The sequence below is a fragment of the Neofelis nebulosa genome, chromosome 1, assembly GCF_028018385.1.
Source record: "Neofelis nebulosa isolate mNeoNeb1 chromosome 1, mNeoNeb1.pri, whole genome shotgun sequence".
NCBI classification, from domain to species: domain Eukaryota; kingdom Metazoa; phylum Chordata; class Mammalia; order Carnivora; family Felidae; genus Neofelis; species Neofelis nebulosa.
This window is the reverse complement of record NC_080782.1, coordinates 219,113,848-219,135,320: the sequence shown is the minus strand read 5'-3', so window position 1 is coordinate 219,135,320 and position 21,473 is coordinate 219,113,848. Positions and strand designations below refer to the sequence as shown.

Here is a 21,473-nt window from a genome sequence, read left to right as displayed (position 1 = left end):
GGACTGATGTCCAGAATATAAGTAACTCCTACAAATCAGAAGTAACACGAACAGTATGATTAAAAATCAGGCAAATGGGGTGCTTGGGTGGCTCAGTCGGTTAAGCATTTGACTCTTGGTTTCAGCTCCGGTCATGATCTCGTGGCTTTGTGGGTTTGAGCCCTGCATCGGGCTCTGTGTTCCCAGTGCCAGTGCTGCTTGGGGTTCTCTCTCTCTCTCTCTCTCTCTCTCTCTCTCTGTTTCTGCCCCTCTCCCACTAGTGCTATCTATGTCTCTCTAAAACTAAATACATAAACAAAAAAAAATCAGGCAAAAGATCTGAACACACACACACACACACACACACAGCCAAAATTCTTAACATCATCAGTCATTATGAAATATAAATTAACATCACAATTACTTAGCGCCACACTTTCACTAGAATGGCTGAAATAAAACACACTGCATCAGGTAACAACAAGGATGTGGCTCGACTAGAGGCTCAACTAATAGGGTGTCCGTGGGAGCGTCAAATGGTACAATCACCTTGGAAAAAGGCACAACAGTTGCTTTTAACACGAAGGATCCCTATTACCTAGCAATTCAACTTCTAGATATTTACCCAAGAGAAATGAAAACACTTACCCACCAAAAAGCCTCGCACAAGTATATTCGGAGTAGTTCTACTCATGATAGCCCCAAACTGAAAACATCCCGGATGTCTATTGACAGGAGAATGGGTAAACAAATACTGTTACATTGCTCAACAACGAAAAGGAATAAATTGCTGACACACACAGCAGTGTGAAAGAGCAAAAAGAACCTGACACAGAAGAGTACAGGCTACAAGCCATAGACTGAAAGTCTGTGTCTTTCTCATCCCTCACATGTATATTGAAATCTAATCTCCAATACGATGGTATTTACATGGAACCTTGGGGAGATGATTAGATCATAATGGTGGGTCCCTTATGAATGGGGTCACTGCACTTATAAAAGAGATCCCAGAGGGCTCTATCATTTCGTTTTCATTTTCTTCACGCCATGTGAGGATACAGCCAGAAGGCCGCCATCTATGAACCAAGAGCTGGGTTCTCACTGGCACCGAATCTTTGCCCTGGTCTTGGACTTCCCACTTTCCAGAACTGTAAGAAATAAGTGTTTGTTGTTTAAGCCATTCAGTCTATGGTATTTTTGCTACAACACCCTGAACCGGCTAGGACAGTATATGATTCCATGAAGTTCTAAAACAAGCAAAATTAATCTCTGGTGATAAAATAGGAAGAGAGGCTGCTAGAGTAGAGGGGAAACTGGGACAAATATCAAAGAACTTCTGGAATGATGGAAATGTTCTATACCTTGATAGGGGTGTGGGTTACTCAAGCGTATGTATTTTTCAGGACTAATCTAACCATACACTTAAGATCTGTGTATTTCAATGTATGTACTTCAATTAAAAATTTTTTTTAACATTTACTCATTTTTGAGAGACAGAGCATGAATGAGGGAGGGGCAGAGAGAGAGGGAGACACAGAATCCGAAGCAGGCTCCAGGCTCTGAGCTGTCAGCACGGAGCCCGACCTGGGGCTCAAACTCACAAACCACGAGGTCATGACCTGAGGTGAAGTCAGACACTTAACCAACTGAGCCACCCAGGCACCCCTGTGTACTTCAGTTTTAAAAAGATAGTGCCCACTGCTGCCTAGGACTGGTTCATAAGTATCTGCTGGTCTATAAGAGACAGAGGAGTAACTAAGCCAGTAATTAAGTCATGCTGACTGATGACTGGATCTTTGAAAGCCATGATACTATCATGGTGTAGAAACTCCAAGAACCAGTTTAAAATAAGTATTCTTGGGGCGCCTGGGTGGCTCCGTCGGTTGGGCATCTGACTTCAGCTCGGGTCATGATCTCACAGTTCATGAGTTCGAGCCCTGCATCGGGCTCTGTACTGACAGCTCAGAGCCTGCAGCCTGCTTCAGATTCTGTGTCTCCCTCTCTCTGCCCCTTCCCCGCTCACACTCTGTCTCTCTCAAAAATAAATAAACATTAAAAAAAATTTAAAATAAGTATTCTAAGGATTCTCAGCAAGCTGAAAGAAACATAGCTATTAAAAATTTTAAAACAAATGCTTTAAAATGATATTTAACAATACTGATATAAAAGCAAAATGGATAAATGTGTAAAAAGTGATTGTAAAAGTTGGAAAAGATTTGTAAAGTTATTGAAACTAAAACAAAACAAAACAAAACAAAACAAAACAAAACCCACACAGCTCAGTTGACTGTATAATCTAAACTAGACCCAAAGAATGAATTTGTGTATTTGAAGGTAGTACTGAGAAGCTAACCCAGGACTCAGCACACAGAGACGCAGACTATGATTTTTAAAAACATGAAAAAGACAGTCGCAAGACAGAGAAGGTAGATCAAGGAACTCCAAAGGGAGTCCCTCCAGAGCACTTAACAGAGATACAATCGCTGAAGAAATAGAAAATGGTTTTCCCAAATTGAAGAAATGTCTAAATCCTCCGATCAAAATTACATTCCAGGTTCCAAGCTAGATAATAAAAAATAAATTCACATCTAGACAGGAGTAATGGATCTGAAAAGTATAAAAGATAAAGCTAATCCATACTTCCTTAAAAGCCGTGGAGTGGAGAGAACAGACGATCTACAGAGGAACAAGACCTGACGGTAGATTCCTACCATGCAACAGTAGATGCCAAAAGACGATGGAAAAGCTGTCGCTCTAGAACATTGCGTTCAGTTCAACTAGTCTTTGAAGGTGAGGGTAGAATGAAGTTCTTGTCAGACATACAAAGTGTAACAGACTCTACGACCAACAGATCTTCACTAAAGCAACTTTTGAAAGATTGCTTCGGCGCGAAGAAACATAAACCTGGAAAGGAGACATTGGATACAAATCAATAGGGACTACAGAAACCGGAAAACCTTGTCAGTAAATTTTTTTTTTCAGTAAATTTTAACCACTGACTGTTACTTTAAAGTTACTTTTTGTGTTTAAAACAAAAACAAAGTCAAAGTCCTTGGGTTAGTTTTTCCTCTCTCCCTTTCAAGTGTAGTTATGTTACTCATCAAAAACATAATTCAGTTTGGGGCTCCTGGGGGACTCTGTTGGTGAAGCATCTGACTTAGGCCGTCGTGCTGTCTGCTGTCAGCACAGACCCTGCTTCCGATCTTCTGTCTGCCTCTCTCTCTGCCCCTCCCCATGCACTTTCTCTCTCTCTCTCTCTGTCTCTCTCTCTCTCTTTCTCAAAAAAATACATTTTTTTAAAATGTCTTTCAAAAACATAATTCAGTTCATGTGTTTTTGCTTGTAGTCACTTTATTTACTTGTTTGTTTCAAGTAAGTGAAAAATTAACATGGTCCTAAAAATTCTGTAGTGTTTTTGAATTCTGAACTATTCAAAAACGTCTACTCCAAGAAGTGTTCTTTCTCCCATCTCTTCTTCCCCGTTCTTACTCTTTCATTTTTTCCACTCAGTTTTCTACCCACCTGCTGTAGGTAACTATAACCTAGTGGATTTCTGGTCTGTTCTACCTGTGTGTCTTTCTCTAAAATGATCAGATACACTTGCGTGTTCTTTTTTTTTTTTCTTCTTTCTTACACAAAAGGCAGTTTCAGTGGAGATCACTTTTAATCCATTAAATAAGTTTTAATAGCTTTGACTCTCAGAGAGAGACGTTTGAAATCTTCATCCTTTCCTTCTCAGAAGTCTACTGTTGGAATGTTGTTTTATTTTGCAAATTTGCCTGCCCTGACCTCAAGAAATGCATAGACCAGTGGGAATTTAGAGAGAATACCTAGGCTTCGTCCACTTACAGAGGTAAGATGTGGCCTTAAACCAGACAAAATGTTCTAAGATACTATCTTCAGAATGACATGTGATAGCTTCAATTTAGATAATGGCTCTCCTGGTGGCCTTTCCTAAATAAATATGAATTCAAAGCAACCTGATTTTTCTTTATGGCTCAAAGAACTCTCTGGGACATAATATTCTTATTCTCTTACAGGTGGGCCCATCACTTCATATGAACAAGGAAACATCTCTTTAAATGGAGATCCTGTAATCCTCCATACAAGTTCTCCTTCTCAACCTTTGTAAGAGTCACAAATTTTAGAAACTCACCTTCTACATCTTCATCTAAGTTGAAAATGTTGCAAAGATAGAGACAAGGGAAGATCTCTTTAGTACTCCACTGGAGACCTCCCTCAGCACGGGTTATGAGCCATTAGTCAAGACTCCAGGCTTATGGCTCTTCAACGAACCAGACACGTTTCTGCAACATTCCTACACTGTTTTTCCTGGCCTCATCATCCCTGAGGAGTTAAATATTTTCTATTTGGTCGGACTCTCATCATACTTTATTTTTTGAGGGCGGAAATAGAAGCTAAGTCAATTGATCGCAGGAATGAGAGGGACCGTGGCATTATATTTTAACCAGTGTGTAAAGAAGGCTCTTATGTAACCAGGCATCGGGGCCCATTTCTCCAGAGAATTTTGTTGTTCAGCAAATCGCTGCTGGGATGAAGCTTTATAGCTTTGGAGTCCTTGTAGCCATCTTCCTCTCGTGTGAGCTGTATGTCTTCGCTTTTCAGAGGTAACCCAAGAGAATCGTCGATGGTGGGGGGCCATTTTCCTCACTTGTTTGCCCCACGTGGATTCCAGTCAGTGCACTAACCTGGGGCGCAAAATGTTAAAAGCTTGAAGGTCAGCTCTTTCAGAAACTTTCCGTGTTGCCCGACAAATAGTACCTTTCAGTGGAATAAGGATCTCACTGGATCCAGGGTCTTGTTTTCGTTTCTGGCTCAAGTTTCATTACCGGGAGAATGCTGGATGATATGTACGGTCAGTGGCTAGGGAGATTAAAGAAACAGAAGCTTTTTATAAAAATAATTATTTACACTCTAACACATCACATGATTTACATTTTTTTTGGTCTCCACGTCCAAAATATATGAACCGGGTAATTTGCATTAACTAGGAATAAGACAACTATGGGTAGCTATGAATACTTTCCTCTTGTACGTGGAACATAGGAAGGAGAAGAAGGTAAAAGGTATGAAATATGAGGTTTGGGTTGAGCAAGGGTATTTACATAGGATATGAAAGGAAGAGTCGTTGTGTTATAAAGAACACATATAGAGGCATATCTAATTCTTATTTTGCTTACGAGCGTGATTCCCTAGAGATTTTCTTCTAAAACCAGTTAGCAGAACACAAATGAACCAGCACATAGAATATAATGTATAACGAATAGTTCCAAGTTATGTGTAAGATTGTAATGTATTAACTAGTGAATTCATAAGTTTTAAAAATTGATACTGTTTCCTTTGGGATTACCTTATTGTTTCCCCTTCATTTGGCTTCTATGATTCTTTTCTTCTCTAATTATCTCTGAGACAAATGCCTCTCCCCACTTAGTGAATGGTAAAGACAGAAAGGACATACTAGGGACAGGGAAAAGTGTACCAAAAAAACTTTTCTAGGTCAGAAAGAGCCGCTGGACAGCATTTAAGAAAACAGAGCTTGAGAGCCTGACACTGTGTTTGTACATCGTCACCGATCTAACTGTACTTGGTTGACTCTTTTTTGTTCAATATGATTATCAAGTGTCACGCAACAAATTCCATCACCAAATAATGATTGTCATTGAATTGACATGGGAGTCAAATTGCTACAATAATTGGTGACTCATACCTCTATGTGTTATCAATGAATCAGATGACTATAATTTCTAAAATCCTTGCCAGATCTAACATCCCATAACTTGATGGTTGGTTTTAATTAAAGGTAAGCAAGAAGGAAGGAGGAAAACTAATATCAACGTGTCCAGCTGGGTACTGTAGACATTGGCAGTGTCATCTACAGAGAGGAGAAAGGGAGGGGACACACGGTTATTTGGCATCTGTGTTGCCCCATGCGCTGGGCTCGGCGACTTGGAAATGTCATCTCCTACACCCTAGGAATCGTTGTGATGCCATCTTAAAGAGAAGGAAACTGAGCCCTAGAAAGGGTAAATCAAACAAGCGAAGAGTTTGGATTCAAAGCCACCTTCCCCTCATTCCAACTCGTTTCACTGCGTAGTACCGCCTCTAAAAAGTCTAGAAATTAGGAAGACAGCTAATTTGATGGAGGTCAGACTTAGTCATAGTGAGTTTGCAGAGAGAAGACAGGTGGTCCGGAGTGCAGCCTGGGAGAGATGCGGGCTGGAAGTCCAGTAACATGGTCCTCACCTGTGGTGGGTGAGGGCTGATGCCGGGCCAGCCCCTCACCAGCATCCTCGGGGGTGGGGGGGTGGGGGTGGGGGTTGGTGCTGGCTGCCGTGGAGCTTGGTGAGCTCACCTGCCTGCCACCATCTGGGTCACACCGTGAACTGAATTCCTAGATAAGACAATCATTGACGAGATACTCCAAAAGCTTTCCCATGTCACTTCAAAATGGCGAAAGCATATAACAGCTTAGTGGAACTAAATATTACGCAAATAAAGGACTTACGCAAAAAGATATAGCGAAGAAATGAATGAGAAAATTCCTTCATGCATGGCTTTTCTTACTATCTTTTCGCTTCAGCATACACTCTGGTGTCTGATAGCTACTTACGCTCGAAGAGAGGAATGAGAATGCGATTATATTTTAACCGATCACATGGTATTGAAAATGTTTTTATTCTTTGCGTATACCGTGGTGGTACCTGTGTATGGGGGGATAGCTGCAGCTTTGTGGGCGGATGCATATCTGATTCCTCCCTCCCAGCCCTCCACTAGAAAAAAACATTCCAAACTTTTCTTTCCGTGAGTAAATATATATATATATTATATATATATTATATATATATATTTATGGCCTATTAATTATATACGGCCTAAATTATACATATATTTATGGCCTATTATCGAAGCTAAAAGGGAAATCTAATTTCATTCAGGGCGAGAGACTTTGATGAATTATCTCTGGGGGCGAGAATACAACCCCTTCTAAAAAGAGCTAACAGCCTGGCTTTTCCCTAAAGCTGTTCTTTGTTACCGTTTTCTTGTCGGGATCATTTTCCTAATAACGCTTTGTGTTCGGGCAACCTCTTAGGGGCTGATTTGGAGGTGCATTTTGATACGTCTCATCAGTGAAACGCCCCCGGAAAGAGAACAAAAAAACTTTTAAAGGCATAAATGCCATATGCCAGAGAGAAAGGCAGGCGAGCAAACAAACAAAAACCAAAACAGGTCTCCGTAGTCAGTTGCTATTAAAGGCCAAACACCGGAAAGGGCAAAAATGAAATACTAGCAAGAACCTTCTAAACAGAGACATTAATTGTGTTGTGCTCTGATTACCTAAGTGCAGCCTGTCAGCGGAGGCTATTTATTTGAAACAGACAAGTGGGGGAAAGTGCAAAGAAAAGAAGGAAAAAGAATCGGAGAGTGGAGGATGGTTGAGGAGACAGGGCTTCTGAATTATTGATAGACCAGAGGACTTGTTCCTTCTGTCGACTTCATACACTATCCGCCGCCTGGAGAGCAGTTTATTCTCTTTCCCTTGGTTCCCCCTGATATATTATTTTCATCTGAAGGAGCAGGGCACCATTGGCCTTAAAAAGCTGTAGTGCATAAAACAAAATTGTAGCCTTGAGCTATGTTCCATTGTTCAGAGGCGTCTCCCCAGCTTTTCAAATTCAAACATAATCTTTCAGAACGAGGGCAAATGTGAACCTTCTCCTTGTAAACCATAGTAGGGGACAGAGCTTGACGAAAATAATCATACTCTTAGAGGGGAAGCAACAGAGGAAATGCTGTCTAGTATTAATCTGGAGATAGCCCCGGAGCTGCGACTTACAAGTTATGCAGCCTTGGACGATTTACTTGTCCTCTTTGAGCACTGGTTTATTTTTTTTGCGTAAAACGACCTGTTATTTCACTGTGCTTACACTTTTAATTCTATATTTAATGCAAGACTGGGTTTTTTTAAATTTTCAAACGGATATTAGTTAAATCCTGTAACTGTATCACTTCACAGATGCAGTCAAAACATGTCTTTATGTTTTCGTGTCCCTTTGCCCCATTACATTCCATGTGACGGAATAATCTTTCTCTGCCCCTGCAGGGAAAGTGTGCAAATTCTGACTTTTTAGTCCGCTCTCAAGTAACTGATAATTTTGGGGTCGTGTTAACGCACAGACAATCTCGATTTAGAGACTAGAATATTGGGTCCACTCTAGATACTATGCAAATGTCAGGCTTTAGAGGAAAACAACCCTTCATCCCTCTCCATACATACACCTGACCCTTTTTCTCATTAGTCCTTTTCTTGGGCTTTAACTTCTTCGGAATGTTTAAGATTCCTTTGCTGAGGAATTTTCCAGACCAGGGATAGATGCATCTCTTGCAACTCCATGTTTCACCCCTAGGAATCTTGCATTCACTCCCAGGTTCTTGCCCTGTGGGTGACACTATCAGTCAACATCTGAGTTCTAACTAAGCACCATGAGGGGTTTCTTCGTTTGGCTTTAATTACTCTCCAGCCAACTAGAGACCAGGTCCATTCAGGTTTAGCTTCCTCGGAAGCAAGCCAGGCACGAGTCCTTGCGTCTCTAAACTTGAGGGGACATGTTCAGACTGTGCCATTACCCCTCGGCAGTCCTCCCTCTTAGGTGGAAATGAAGTAAGTAACGCCCCCAAACTCCATCCCCTTTGGGAGAAGGGGTACTGACCGAACTGTGACAATTTGCTCCAAAGAAATATTTGCACCACTCTCCTCCCTTTCTCCGCTCAGACCACTTTTCATAGCCTCTTTCTGATCAAGTAAGGGGGCATAGAGTCAGGAAGCTGACTTTCAGGAACTGTGTAAGTTCTCCATTAGGTGACCTGACAGGACCCTCGTCCCACTCCCTGATTCCATGGTGCTGGCACGTTAGCCAAACAGTTGGAGACAGAAGAGTGTAGCTGATCACAGCTGGTGAGCTTGGACACATTGGACACTTGGACACATTAATATATTTTATGGGGTGTTCTTACTGTCATAATGTTAGCCCTCCCCTTTTCCCAATTTATGCTTCTGTATTTTCTCAAATCTTTTTCCTCAACACAGAAACTCATTGGGATAACACACGTTTTTACCTTTACCTTTTCTTTTTCTTTCTCTTTCTGTTGACTCACTTGGGTCAACTACATTAGAAAAATGCCCTCATCTTCTAGTCAACACAACACTTCCCTTACATGGATTTGGAATTCGGCCTGTCTGAATAATGGAGAGGTCATCGTTTTGTAAGGCATCCCCTCCCATTGTTAGCGTCACTCGTCAGGAAGTTCGTTATAATGAATTATAATTCTAATGATAAGGATTTACTTATATGACTGCCCGCTTTTTTGTACCTCACATCAAAAGGGGGCTTGGAGTTTTTTACTCTTTGGTTTCAATTCCCCAGATGGGGCCCAACCACCTTGTAAATAAGGGCCACAATCCTGACCCCAGGTTTTAAGACCGTTGATTCAGGTCAGGTCCCATCCTGCCCATTTTACTCGTTTCACTTCCTGGTACATTCGAACATAAGCCCCATATTCCTGCCCACCCGGATCACTTGTCATTCCTTGAGCTCTGATTTTGCCTTTCCACTTACACATCAACACTTATACCATTTCATCTCCGACCCATTTGCCAAACTTCCATCTGTCTCGGTCATCTGGCCTCACTTCCCTCTCTTTGCCAGATCCTGCCCACCTCAGAAGTCCAACTCAGAGTGCCTCCCCTCTCTGACGACCTCAGCCCCAAATGACTTTTGACTTTGCATTCTTAATGCAATACAATACAATCTCAGAGAGCACTTACATGGTTTATCCCACACATTAGATGTTTGTATCTGTTGTGGAATAGTTTCCCCAGGAAGCGGGCTCTGAGATGGAGATTTTGCAGGTAGGAAGTTTACTGGAAAGTGATCTCGGGACCAACATTTGTGCAGGAATGAAGGAAAGAGAACTGGGCAGAGAAGGGATTGAACGGTGACACAGTCACACAAAGGCCTGGAGTCAGGAAACTGACTTGTCCTTGCAGAGCTGTCCTTGCAGAGCTGAGTTGTCCTTGCAGAGCTGTCCCAAACTGGGGCAAAGGGCATATGCCTCTATAACCCATATTTATTAGTGGGATGTGGACTGTACTTGGGAGGGGGCATGACCTTGGCAGCATGGCCTTCTTCGGTCAAGGAAGAGTCCTGGAAAGGGACTCGAGTGACAGCTGCCAACACTTGCAGAGCTGGGAAAATGAAAGTTCTTTCCTGGATGGGGACCTGGGGAGCACAATATGCCACCTCCTACAGTTCAGTTTTTGTGCCATTCAGATCAATCTGCTTCAAAAATCAGCTTTGGGAGCAGCTCCTCTGGGATTCTGGGTGCTCTCTTCTCCTGGAGGAAAGGTACGAGAGGAGCATTAGTGGAATGAACTGCATCCCGCCACAGCTATACCTGGTCTTGAGACAATAAGCAATACTCACCATTTTCCTTTTCTACAATCCATTCTGTTTTCCCCTCAGCAGCACCTACCATGGTCTAGGCAACGCACCTGGTGAAATGACCCAGACCTTTGACCTTCAAAGGTCTCAGCCTCCCATCACCATGCCCTCTTGAGCCGTGGCTGTTGCACTCGTCCATATACATCAAAATTGGACAAGGGAGTATTATAGAATGCCTAAGCTTATCAAGAATACTGAATGTATTCTTCCCTGCCAGCTCAATTGTGTGCATGCACCCCTCAATATTCTCCTGATGATCAAAGTCACTTACACCTTCCAGAATAACTCTTCTCCTTCCTGATGATCTTTGGGGACAAGGAGACTGCAATAACTGTCTGTTTAACAAGACTCTTGCCAAGACTCTTGCCATGAAGAAGCTTTTCTTCTCTGGGAACCAGAAATTTTAAATTTACAGAGCCGTATTTATAGATTTCAAGTATAAATTCCCCAAATTCACCTGGAATGATGGTAAAGAAAGCTACTTCAATCTGGCTCCTGGAACCATGTATTCTAGCTTGTGGGGACACCACACCATATAACGATTATTGATTTAAAATATGTATTGCATCCTAAGAGGATGTTGCCTCTTTCCAAGCTAGCACCTCAGCTAATCCATTCTAATGGCTGTATGAGGCTGGCGGCTTCTGAGTGGTGTGGTAGGTGATATGCCCAGTGGATCCCACAGTAATGTGCCCATTCTGCACATCCCTTGTTGTAAAGTGGATCCCCTAATTGGTTACAGTGTTAGGTGAGATCCAGTATCGATCAAACACTATGTAAGTCCTTGTATGGTAACATTAGCTGTGGCCCTGCAGGTAGAAGAGGCAAATCAAGACCCAGAGCAGAAGGGGAGCAAAGTGGGCAATTTCTCACCAAGCGGTTGCTTGGTCTCTTCAAGGTATAGTGCTGATTAAAGGGCTTGATTTTGGCTTCTGTTGCTGGCAAGTTGGACATTTGGCAACAAGAGTTGCCCTATCAATCTTGGTGAGTAAGAACCCATCCCGCGGGGCCACGCATAGCTTCACCTTTGCCATCATGGCTATTCTGTTCAAGGACCCTTTGTGCCAGCACTGGGGTGACTGTTGACAGAGGCCGACTGACATCAACTGCCCACTTATTTTGTTTACATAGTTATTGAGCGCCTATTGTTTTGTGGGTGCTCCATGTTAGGTGTTACAATGTGCTACAAAGATTGTACTTTCTCCCCACTTCCATAGTCCTCCACAAAGCAGATGCCAAGGTGGGATGAGACATGCAAGAGATGTATTGAGAAAAGAGAGGAAAAAAGCGAGAAGGGGATAAGAAGAGGTTCTAGGGAGAGATGTGAGACTGCAGTGCAGGTTTGCAGTGGAGGAGAAAGAGGAGGAAGCAAAGTGGAACACGGAAGGTCTTAGATCATAGTGCACTTCTAAGAAAGGTTTTGCAAAATTGATAAGACAGTTCTTGAGCTCACGTCACCCATCAGAAGAGCCCCTCATCTTTCAGCAGTGAGCCTGCATTAGTATCCCCGCCATGCTCCCTTATTAGCTGGATGCAGCCAGTGAAAACTGTGGCCTTAGCACTAACATGAGGACAGATTTCCAGCACAGCAGCTGGGGCCTTCCATCAATTACACCTATTACAGCTGGTGATCCTAGAGGTGTTCTCAGGGCCACTCCACTCCTCCATTAGCTGGTCATAAGGGACCTCCACATGTGGCAGGTGTCAGTATGAGCTGAGAGAGAGGTCCTGGTGTAACAGTAGGGGATGCCACAGGGTTCTGGGCCACCTGCCCAGGCACCTCATTTGTGTCCCCGAACCCTACTCGCGCCCGATCCCGGATGTTCCTCTTCTGTCTTAGGATGGTTTGCTGGTCGGCCCACCCAACCTCACGACGTGACAACTGTATAGGTTTCCTATTGCTACTGTAACAAATGAGCACAGGGGAGGGTCTTAAAACAACACAAATTTATTTTCTCAGCTTTCTGTAGTTTAGAAATTAAAAATGGGTCTCGCCGGCCTGAAATCAAGGTGTCAGCCACCACTGTGTTCTTCTCTAGAGGCTCCGAGGGGAAAATCTGCTTCTTTGCTTTTTCCGGTTCCTAGAGGACACCCTCATTCCTTGGCTTGCGGCCCCTGCTTTTACCTTTAAAGGCAGCAGACGCAGGTTGAGTCCTTTTTGCATTGAATTACTCTGATTTCTTCTTGGGCCAAGTCTCCCTCTGCCTCGCTCTCTGTCTCCTCTCTCCACTTTTGAGGATCTTTGCAAAAGCACTGGGTTTACCCGGATAATCTAACACGATCGCCTCGTCTCAAAATATCGAACTATATTTGCAAAGTTGCTTTCACCATGTAAGGCTCACAGGTTCTAGGGACTAGGACATGGACATTTTAGGGGGCCATCATTCCGCCTGCCAGAGTGCATATGACAGGACACAGGTCATGAGGGGTGAGACTGACTCCTTGACCACGAGTTACCCAGGGTCAGGCATTCCCTTTCTACCAGGGCCCAGTAGCATGTCAGGAACTGTTTTTTTTGTTTTTTGTTTTTGGTTTGTTTTTGTTTTTTTTAACGTTTATTTATTTTTGAGACAGAGAGAGACAGAGCATGAACAGGGGAGGGGCAGAGAGAGAGGGAGACACAGAATCTGAAACGGGCTCCAGGCTCTGAGCTGTCAGCACAGAGCCCGACGCGGGGCTCGAACTCACGGGCCGTGAGATCATGACCTGAGCCGAAGTCGGACGCTTAATCAACCAAGCCACCCAGGCGCTCCAGGAACTGGTTTTTTTGAAAGGTGTATAATTCTCCTTGGCAGATGTCATGGCCTTGCTGTAGGTATCTATGCTGTGACCCTCCTGTTGGGACATGCCAAAACCTCTAAATGGCATCTTTTCCCACCGCAGAGGCCTCTAATCCTTTGTAGTCTGGCAGGCCATATGGTCCAAGTGTCAGGGCTTCTTATGCCACAACCTGAAACTTTCTTCTCTGGGCCTCTCAGTCACAAAGATGATATTCTTTCCTGTTACCCAAGAAATGGGTGGAAACAGTATTTCCAGGTGAGGTAGATCCAGAACCCGAGACCTCCCAGGAATCATGCTCCTTTCCTTATCAGGAGAAGTATAAGATGTGCACTTCCTTTGGGAGGGAATTCCCCAGGCTATCCCAGATCACGAGACCTTTAAAATTTCCCTAGTATGGGGGTGCCTGGGTGGCTCAGTCGGTTAAGCGGCCGACTTCGGCTCAGGTCATGATCTCATGGTCTGTGAGTTCGAGCCCCACGTCGGGCTCTGTGCTGACAGCTCAGAGCCTGGAGCCTGTTTCAGATTCTGTGTCTCCCTCTCTCTGACCCTCCCCCGTTCATGCTCTGTCTCTCTCTGTCTCAAAAATAAATAAACATTAAAAAATTGAAAAAAAAAATTTCCCTAGTATGGCTCAGAGTTACCTGAGTACATTTGCCATAAGTTTGTTTGGGAAGGGACAGAGGAAGTCACGATCATATACCCTTTCTATGCCATTGCAGGGTCTTTCCTTGTGGGGACCTGGCTCCCCACTTCAGGCAAGAGATTCCGGGTCTACGAACTGGCCTGCATCCTGGAAACCGGGCGATGGGTTGTGACTCTTGATTGGGCGAGCTGCCCTTAGCTCCTCTCATATTCATCCTTGATTATTTTGATTGTAAAGGTTGGGCAATACTTTTGCTGACCGGTATTTACCTTGCTTCTGGGAACTCTGTGTTCTCTTAACTAACCCCGTAGATTTCCGCGGGTCATGCCCTTCTGGCTGCCACGCTGACCTTGCTGTTCATTAAAATAATTGGGCCCAGCTAGTCAAGGGTGGTGAAACACTGCCACCTGGCTTCTATTGTGTACCTCTTTCAACACCCCCATTGTTATTCTCAATGTCATCCCTTACCGTCAGCTCTCAGGATCTACTCCCATCTAATACCCTCTTTTTTTTTTTTTTTTAATTATTTTAATGTTTATTTGTTTTATTTTATTTTATTTTCCTTTTTGGTGTTTATTTATTTTTGAAGGAGAGAGAGAGACAGAGCGTGAGGGGGGAGGGGCAGAGAGAGAGGGAGACACAGGATCCTAAGCAGGCTCCAGGCTCTGAGCTGTCAGCAGCCCAGAGCACCCCCTCCACACCCGACAACGCGGGGCTCGAACCCGTAAACACTGAGATCATGACCTGAGCCAAAGTCGGAGGCTTAACCGACTGAGCCAGCCAGGCGCCCCTGTTTATTTATTTTGGAGAGACAGAGAGGCAGAGCGCAAGTGGGGGAGGGCAGAGAGAGAGAGAGACACAGAATCTGAAGTAGGCTCCAGACTCCGAGCTGTCAGCACAGAGCCAGATGCAGGGCTTGAACCTATGAGGCATGAGATCATGACCTGAGCCAAAGTTGGGCACTTAACTGACTGAGCCACCCAGGTGCCCCTTCTCATACCCTCTTAACTAGTAGCTAGGGTTAAGTCATGAAATAATCCGGCTGTGGAAGTGCCGAGTATATTAAGAAAGGAAAGGGACTATATCCCTAGAGAGGCACACTTGCCCATGACACAGCATTTGACATTTTAGTTAGATCCTTGGAAGGTGGTGCTAATTGCTGTTAGGATGGTTTTTGGAAGCTTGGAGAAAAGAGTGGCCTGTATTTAGTGACCTAGAAATGTCAGAGCTATTATGGCAGATGGTGAAAGAAAAGATTAAAAAAAAAATTCCCCAAACAGGACGTGCTGGGTTAGAAAACCCAACCCACTCCCCTGATGGGCTCAGAGCACCTTGGAAAACAATAACGAATGTGCTAGCAAAAGGGTGGCTTTTTCACAGAGTAGCTTTTTATAAATAAGAGTTCTTTTTTGGTGAATAAATAATCTGGAAAGGCATAAAATTGGGGAGAAAAACACCGAGATATCATCCCCTTTAGAAAACATCATTAACATTTTGGTGATCATTCTTTCAAGCATTTCTTTGTATATTTATATAAACCCCGTGACCACAGAGACCTTTATTTTTTGAGAGAGAGAGAGAGAGTCCACAAGTGAGGGAGAGGGACAGGTGCAGAAAGAGAGAATCTCAAGCAGGCGCCATGGTCAACACGGAGCCCAACACGGGGCTCGGGCTCAATCCCATGACCCTGGGATCATGACCTGAGCCAAAATCAAGAGTGGGACGCTCAACTGACTGAGCCCCCAAGGCACCCCTCTTTTAAAAAGCAATCTTATTTCCTCTCCCCACTTCCCTCACCTACCCAATCCTTCGAATGCCATTCCACACCACCCAAATCAATGTTAACTCTGTGCTGTTTCTTCGTTCATCAGTTTTCTCCTGCTTTTGACACAGGTAATTTTCCTTTTTATAATTTATTTACTTTTCACAAAAATGGGATAATATTGTATAGACTTCCCCACATCTTGCTTCTCTCCCTTAGTGCATCATGTAAATCCCCCTCAGGTAAATCTAACTCCTTCTTTATAATGGTTATAGAACATTCTAGAATGTACCGACACCACCAGCGTTCAACAGTTCTGTTACTGACAAGCATTCGTGGGATTTCTGGTTATTGTTACTATGAATGGTCCTGCAGTATCTGCCCTCGAACATATTTCCTTAAGCACTGGTTGAATAATTTAATGCTAAAACCGTTCCAGAGATTGACACAAAATTTCCTAGTCTGTTTTTTTTTTCTGTGAGCCAGTCTTTCCTTCTTCTGAAAATCAAATCTCCATAGGCTTATTTCCAGGATTTAAAATCTTTCAATCAGGCTTTCTAAAATAAAACCATCTTCCACTCTATCAAAATTATTCTCATAAATCACAAGTCAAGTGATGTCTTTTCCTAATTCTTAATTCCTTACAACATAAAGACCGATTTCTCAGCATGCATTCACAATTTTCTCTAGAGAAGGACTGAAATAAGTTTTCAAACTCATTTCTATTTAGCTACTCTCCTATCCTACACTTGGCAACAGTGAACAGCATGCTATTTCCCCAACAGTGCCCTTTTGTCTCCTGCCACAGTGCCTTTACACACTCTAAGTTACCCAATCATCACCTCCACGAAGCCTTTGCTAATAATGACAAGCAGAAGTTGTCATAACCTCTTTTGTATTTCCGGAGCTCTTGTTACATGTTTTTTTTTTTTTTTTAATTTTATAGAATAGTACCAAATTATTTCTCAAACTTTTTGTACCAGTTTATATTTTCACCAGTAGTGGAAATGATTTCCTAAAGCCCTTCCTCCTTGCTAACACTGGATGCTGTCTGACTTTTTAATTTTTCCAATTGAGTGGTTGTGAAATGGAATCCCCTTACAACTTTAATTTTTAATTTTCTGAATCACTAATAAAGTACAGTATTTCCATTCATTTATTTTTTTGTGACAATTGGGTACTATAATTCCTTTCTGTAGTCTAGATACTAATCCTTTATCAGTTACACATATTGAAAATATCTTGTTTGTTTATCTTTTTTCTCTTTATGATGTATTTTTTTATGCATCATTTCCTTCTAGGTTTGTGCTGTATTGTGTGGTAAGAGCCCTTGCCCAATTTCTATGAAATTAAAATGTGTCTACCCCAAAGAAGTAGCAATTCTACTTGTAGACAAATTCCAGCCCAATATATTCTTCAGCACAGATGATAACCTTGAACATACAATGTTGAGGGAGAGAAAATAAGATACAGAAGGACACGTACAGTATACCAATTTTATAGAGTTACATCAAGCAAACCTAAGAATGTCTTAAGAATCTACACATTCAAGAATCCATCATGTGTTCAAGAATCCATAGTACAGAGAAAAAGTAAGGGAATGAGCAAAGTGAAAATTTAGGGTAGTGGGTACCTTTTGGGATATGGTAAGGAGGCAGAGCGGGGAGGAACCCACAAGGAGCTTCAAGGACACCAATAACATTGGATTTCTTAAGTGGTGTAATGGGTTCCCAGGCATTCATTTTATTATGTAATAAGCTAGTGTTAGCATTAATATTCCCTTATGCATCAAATATTTAATTTTTAAAACTATAACTCATGCACGCACACAAACACACACACACACACACACACACACACACACAGAAGAAAGAAGTACGTACTCTGCAGACTGACGCCCATTCAAGAGAACTATTGATTTGGCAGTCGATTTGGAGCAGAAAGAATGAGAAAGTGTATGTTCTCTTTTTAACCCTTAGCCTGTAGCAAGATCCTCTTGCTTTTCTATTACTATTTTCTTTTACTGTTTTCTTTTACTATTTAAAGTTTTTGTTTTTCCTTTTTACAGTTACCTAGAGGATTATTTAAAAATAAACCTCATTTTAATTTTTTTATTTAACCTCAAAATTCTGTTTTATTCTTTCCCAGTGGCCAGGTTTTATCAGCTTTTCCTAGAACCTCCAGGCAAGTTCAGATTGTGCAGAATCTTACTACAACATATGAGGTAATTTTTCCCTCATTTATCTTTACATTTGAGCCTTGAATAACACGGGTTTGAAATGCATGGATCCGCTTACACACAGATATGTGAGAAAGAAAAGTATAGTACTGTAAATGTATTTTTCTTATGATTTTCTTAATAACATTTGATTTTTCCTAGTTTACTTTATTATAAAAATACAGTATATTCAGGTGCCTGGGTGGCTCAATCAGTTAAGTGTCAGACTCTTGATTTCAGTTCAGGTCATGATCTCACGGTTTGGTTTGTGAGATCGAGCCCCACTTTGGGCTCTACACTGATAGCACAGAGCCTGCTTGGGATTCTCTCTCTCTCTCTCTCTGCCCCTCTCCTGCTTGCACTTTCTCGCTCTCTCGAAATAAATCATAATTCATTGTTATTAAATAATTCATTATTTAATAAAAATCTCTCAAACTTAAACTACTGTGTATAATATGTACAACATATAAAATATGTGTTCATCAACTGTTTATATTATCGGTAAGCCTCCACTTAACAATGGGCTATTAGTAGTTAAATTTTGGGGAGCTCAAAGTTATACGCAGATTTTCAACTGCACAGGAGTCAGCACCCCTAATCCCCACATTCTTCAAGGATCAACTGTATATCGGCTTCATGGTGTCTAAATTTTGTGTGCCATGTTCTCTCATATGTTGTCTGACTTAAATATAGCTGACATAAACCCCTCTTCTTATAGCCTTCTCCCCCTCCCCATAATCACATGATTTTGCCAGTGCTAAAATCAAAACATTCTTCATTTGTGCTATTGGCTTTTCAGCCAATTTCATCATAGTAGCACTTTGGGAGTGAAAGTTGGTACTTACAAAGATGTTATGATGACAGAAGTCCAATAGAACTTTGCTTACAAAATAATGGTTCTTAAAAAGGAATAGGCAGCAAAACTACAGGGGAGCGTTTGTTAAAATCTTCATGCTTGGGACCCATCTGCCCAGAATGCCTAAGGTGTAGAAAGCTGACAAGAGTTACAAGATGTCATGGTAGAAAATTGATGGCCCCCTGCTTGTTAGTGAAGGTTCTCCTGAAGCAGACATCAAAACCAGATTGAAGATGCCAGCTATGTGTACTAAGAGGAATGCTTGGGAAGGACGAAGAGGAGGAAGTCAGAGATGGCAGGGGGCACTTTCAGACCAGACACAGCTCTGACACTTTTGCAGAAACGGAGACTTTGTAGATTCCGGGGCAGTTCCGATGAAGGTCTGGCTAGACCAGTGGTCAGTCCTGAAGCCAAAGGCACCGGGCTTTGGAAACCCATATCTCGCAAGAAGGGTCCTGCAAGAATATGCCCTCATTGCCTGGTCCGTGGCTGGCTGCAGCCCCGGAGCAGCACGGCATCAGGCTCTGGTGGATCAAGGGGGCAGTGGCTGGGAAGGCCTTTCAACTATGCTCCTCTCAACAGAAGCACCGAGTGGTGCGTTTTCATGGCCGTCACACCATGGACAGAGGACATACCTCTGGAGGAAGCGTTAGAGATTTAGAATCTTAGTTCTTAATCTGCCACTTCCTACATGTATGATTTTAGACATGCTGGCTGTGAGCCTTAATTTCTTCATTATTTCCACAATGGAAATAGCAACACCCGCCTCGCCTACATCAAAGCATAATTATAATGGTCAAAGGAAATGGGTGTGAAAATGCTTGAAAAAAGTGCAGTAAAGTAGAAAAAAAAAAAAGTCAGTACTATTAAAAGTCATTGCCCAAAGCCCATAATTAGATTAAAGAAAAGGAATATCAACATGATAACAATATCAAGGACATGGAATTTTTATTAAAGAAGATCAACAGTAAATTAACTTTCTTTCTAGAGAGAATTTCATTTCTCCTTTAAACTGACATACACATCCAGCTTTAGAGTTGGGTCATAAATATATTCATTGGCTCATTCATTCTTGTCTAACCAAATATTTATTGAGTGCCTTGTATGTTCCAGGGCCTCTCTACTGGGGTCACAGAAAAGAATAAGACAAGCTCCCTGCAAAATAAATGTTTACACTGCCCCGTGTGTGAATGGGGACCAGCGGCTAGGAAATGTCTGTTTCATTTCTCCTATCGATACATGGTTTATGGCTTTAGCTATAGATGAGAAGGATACAAACAACTGTTTTCGTTTTTATCAATTCTTCCCCTTGAAAACTGCAGATTGTTCTCTGGCAGCCGGTAACAGCTGAATTTATTGAGAAGAAGAAAGAAGTCCATTTTTTTGTGAATGCCTCTGATGTAAGCAACGTGAAAGCGAATTTACATGACAACGCGATTCTGTTCAGGTAGGCATCGTTCAGTATTTCTTGAGCAGCCATTAGACGCACCTATGAGGCATTGTATTAGCAGCCAGTATAATTGCTTTCTGGAAAAAATAAATACTTACACTGAACATGACAACACGGAAATCTCTGAAGTGGACCGGTGATGAAGTTTAAGTGGCCAGCTCTGCGACCTTGGACAAGTGGCTTCACCTCTCACAACCTGGGTCTCGTGCCTGAAAATGACTCAGACTCAGTGATCTGGGGAGCCTCCTATAGTTCCTCCTTATTCCTTCCTTTTTTTAGTTCCTCTGCTCTGTGCCTAGACCTGGGGAGCAAAATTGTCATTCACTTTAGCAGGTTTTGCGGTATCTCTTGAAAAAGCAGCTGCTGAAGGGGATTCTGCTTCCTTCCTTGCTTTGCAAGGTCAGTGAACATTCCTGAACGTCTGGGCCAAACTAAACGTTGTATCAGAGGCAATTTCTGTCCAGACGCCACACCCCCTTCCTCTCGGATGCTCCTGTTCAATGTCTCCATACTATGTCCGCTGTTCAAGGGCCAGGATTCCACCTGCTACGCTAGCATTCCTGGAGGCCAAGCTCTCTCCCGCTTATCATTGGGCAGCCTTTGGATAAGACACTATGATGATTATTAGTAATATGTTATAGGTGTTTACCACCTTCCTGGAACTGTGCTGAGCCCTTCTACACATTGCTTCATTTAATTCTTATTTACCTCTGTAAGATAGATACTATCCTCATTAGGCAGATATGAAAAAACTTTCATACTCACAAAGGAATTTCTCAAGATCATAACACATAGAACATAGCAGGGCAAAGAGTTGAACTCAGACTTCTCTGATGTCAAAGCCTTGGCTTTTATCCGCTGACCCCTCCAAAAAAAGGAATAACATTAAAATGATAGCTTTCAAACTGTTCATCCCAGGTGATGCAACAGCTTAATTCACTTAAAATGTTTGCCTAGTTAACAGTGTGGCAATTCTCAAGAGAGTTAAACAAGCTGCCTTTCTGGTACCTTCTCTTTCCCTGTGCTTCTGTTTCTCTAGAGACTTGATCATCTTTGGCTATGCAGAACATCTGGTGTAGGTCAGTGGCTGTCACGATGAAAAACAAAAAGAAAAGGCTTTCTGCTTCTCCTTGGTCCTCAACTGAAAACAGAATAATACAATGTTAGTCTGGATTTAAGAAAGTTGTCCATTAACCTTAAAGACACTGACGAATCACAGTCAAGGAATGTTGGTAATGGTGAGGAAAGGGTGAGTTTGGGGGGG

At 42.4% G+C, this 21,473-nt stretch overlaps 1 protein-coding gene and 1 long non-coding RNA gene across 3 annotated transcripts in view; one reads left to right on the top strand and one right to left on the bottom strand.

Moving 5' to 3' along the window:
• Nucleotides 1-637: 637 nt before the first annotated feature.
• Nucleotides 638-4,433, bottom strand: LOC131485567 (uncharacterized). Of its 2 annotated transcripts, none has more exons than XR_009248915.1 (3): nucleotides 4,136-4,433; nucleotides 2,620-2,883; nucleotides 638-1,127 (listed from the first exon to the last, which is right to left on the bottom strand). It is a non-coding gene; the product is annotated as an uncharacterized LOC131485567 (long non-coding RNA). The 2 variants fall into 2 exon arrangements; XR_009248916.1 differs by having other exon boundaries at nucleotides 2,691-2,883; nucleotides 4,136-4,429.
• Nucleotides 4,434-4,455: 22 nt separating this feature from the next.
• The window catches only part of CPB2 (carboxypeptidase B2), a 49,958-nt gene continuing 32,940 nt past the window's right edge, over nucleotides 4,456-21,473 (top strand). The window contains exons 1-3 of the mRNA XM_058685174.1: nucleotides 4,456-4,607; nucleotides 17,834-17,909; nucleotides 20,082-20,206. Coding sequence (XP_058541157.1) covers nucleotides 4,534-4,607; nucleotides 17,834-17,909; nucleotides 20,082-20,206 — 275 coding nt within the window. The 5' untranslated portion in view covers nucleotides 4,456-4,533. The remainder of the gene's footprint in view (nucleotides 4,608-17,833; nucleotides 17,910-20,081; nucleotides 20,207-21,473) is intronic.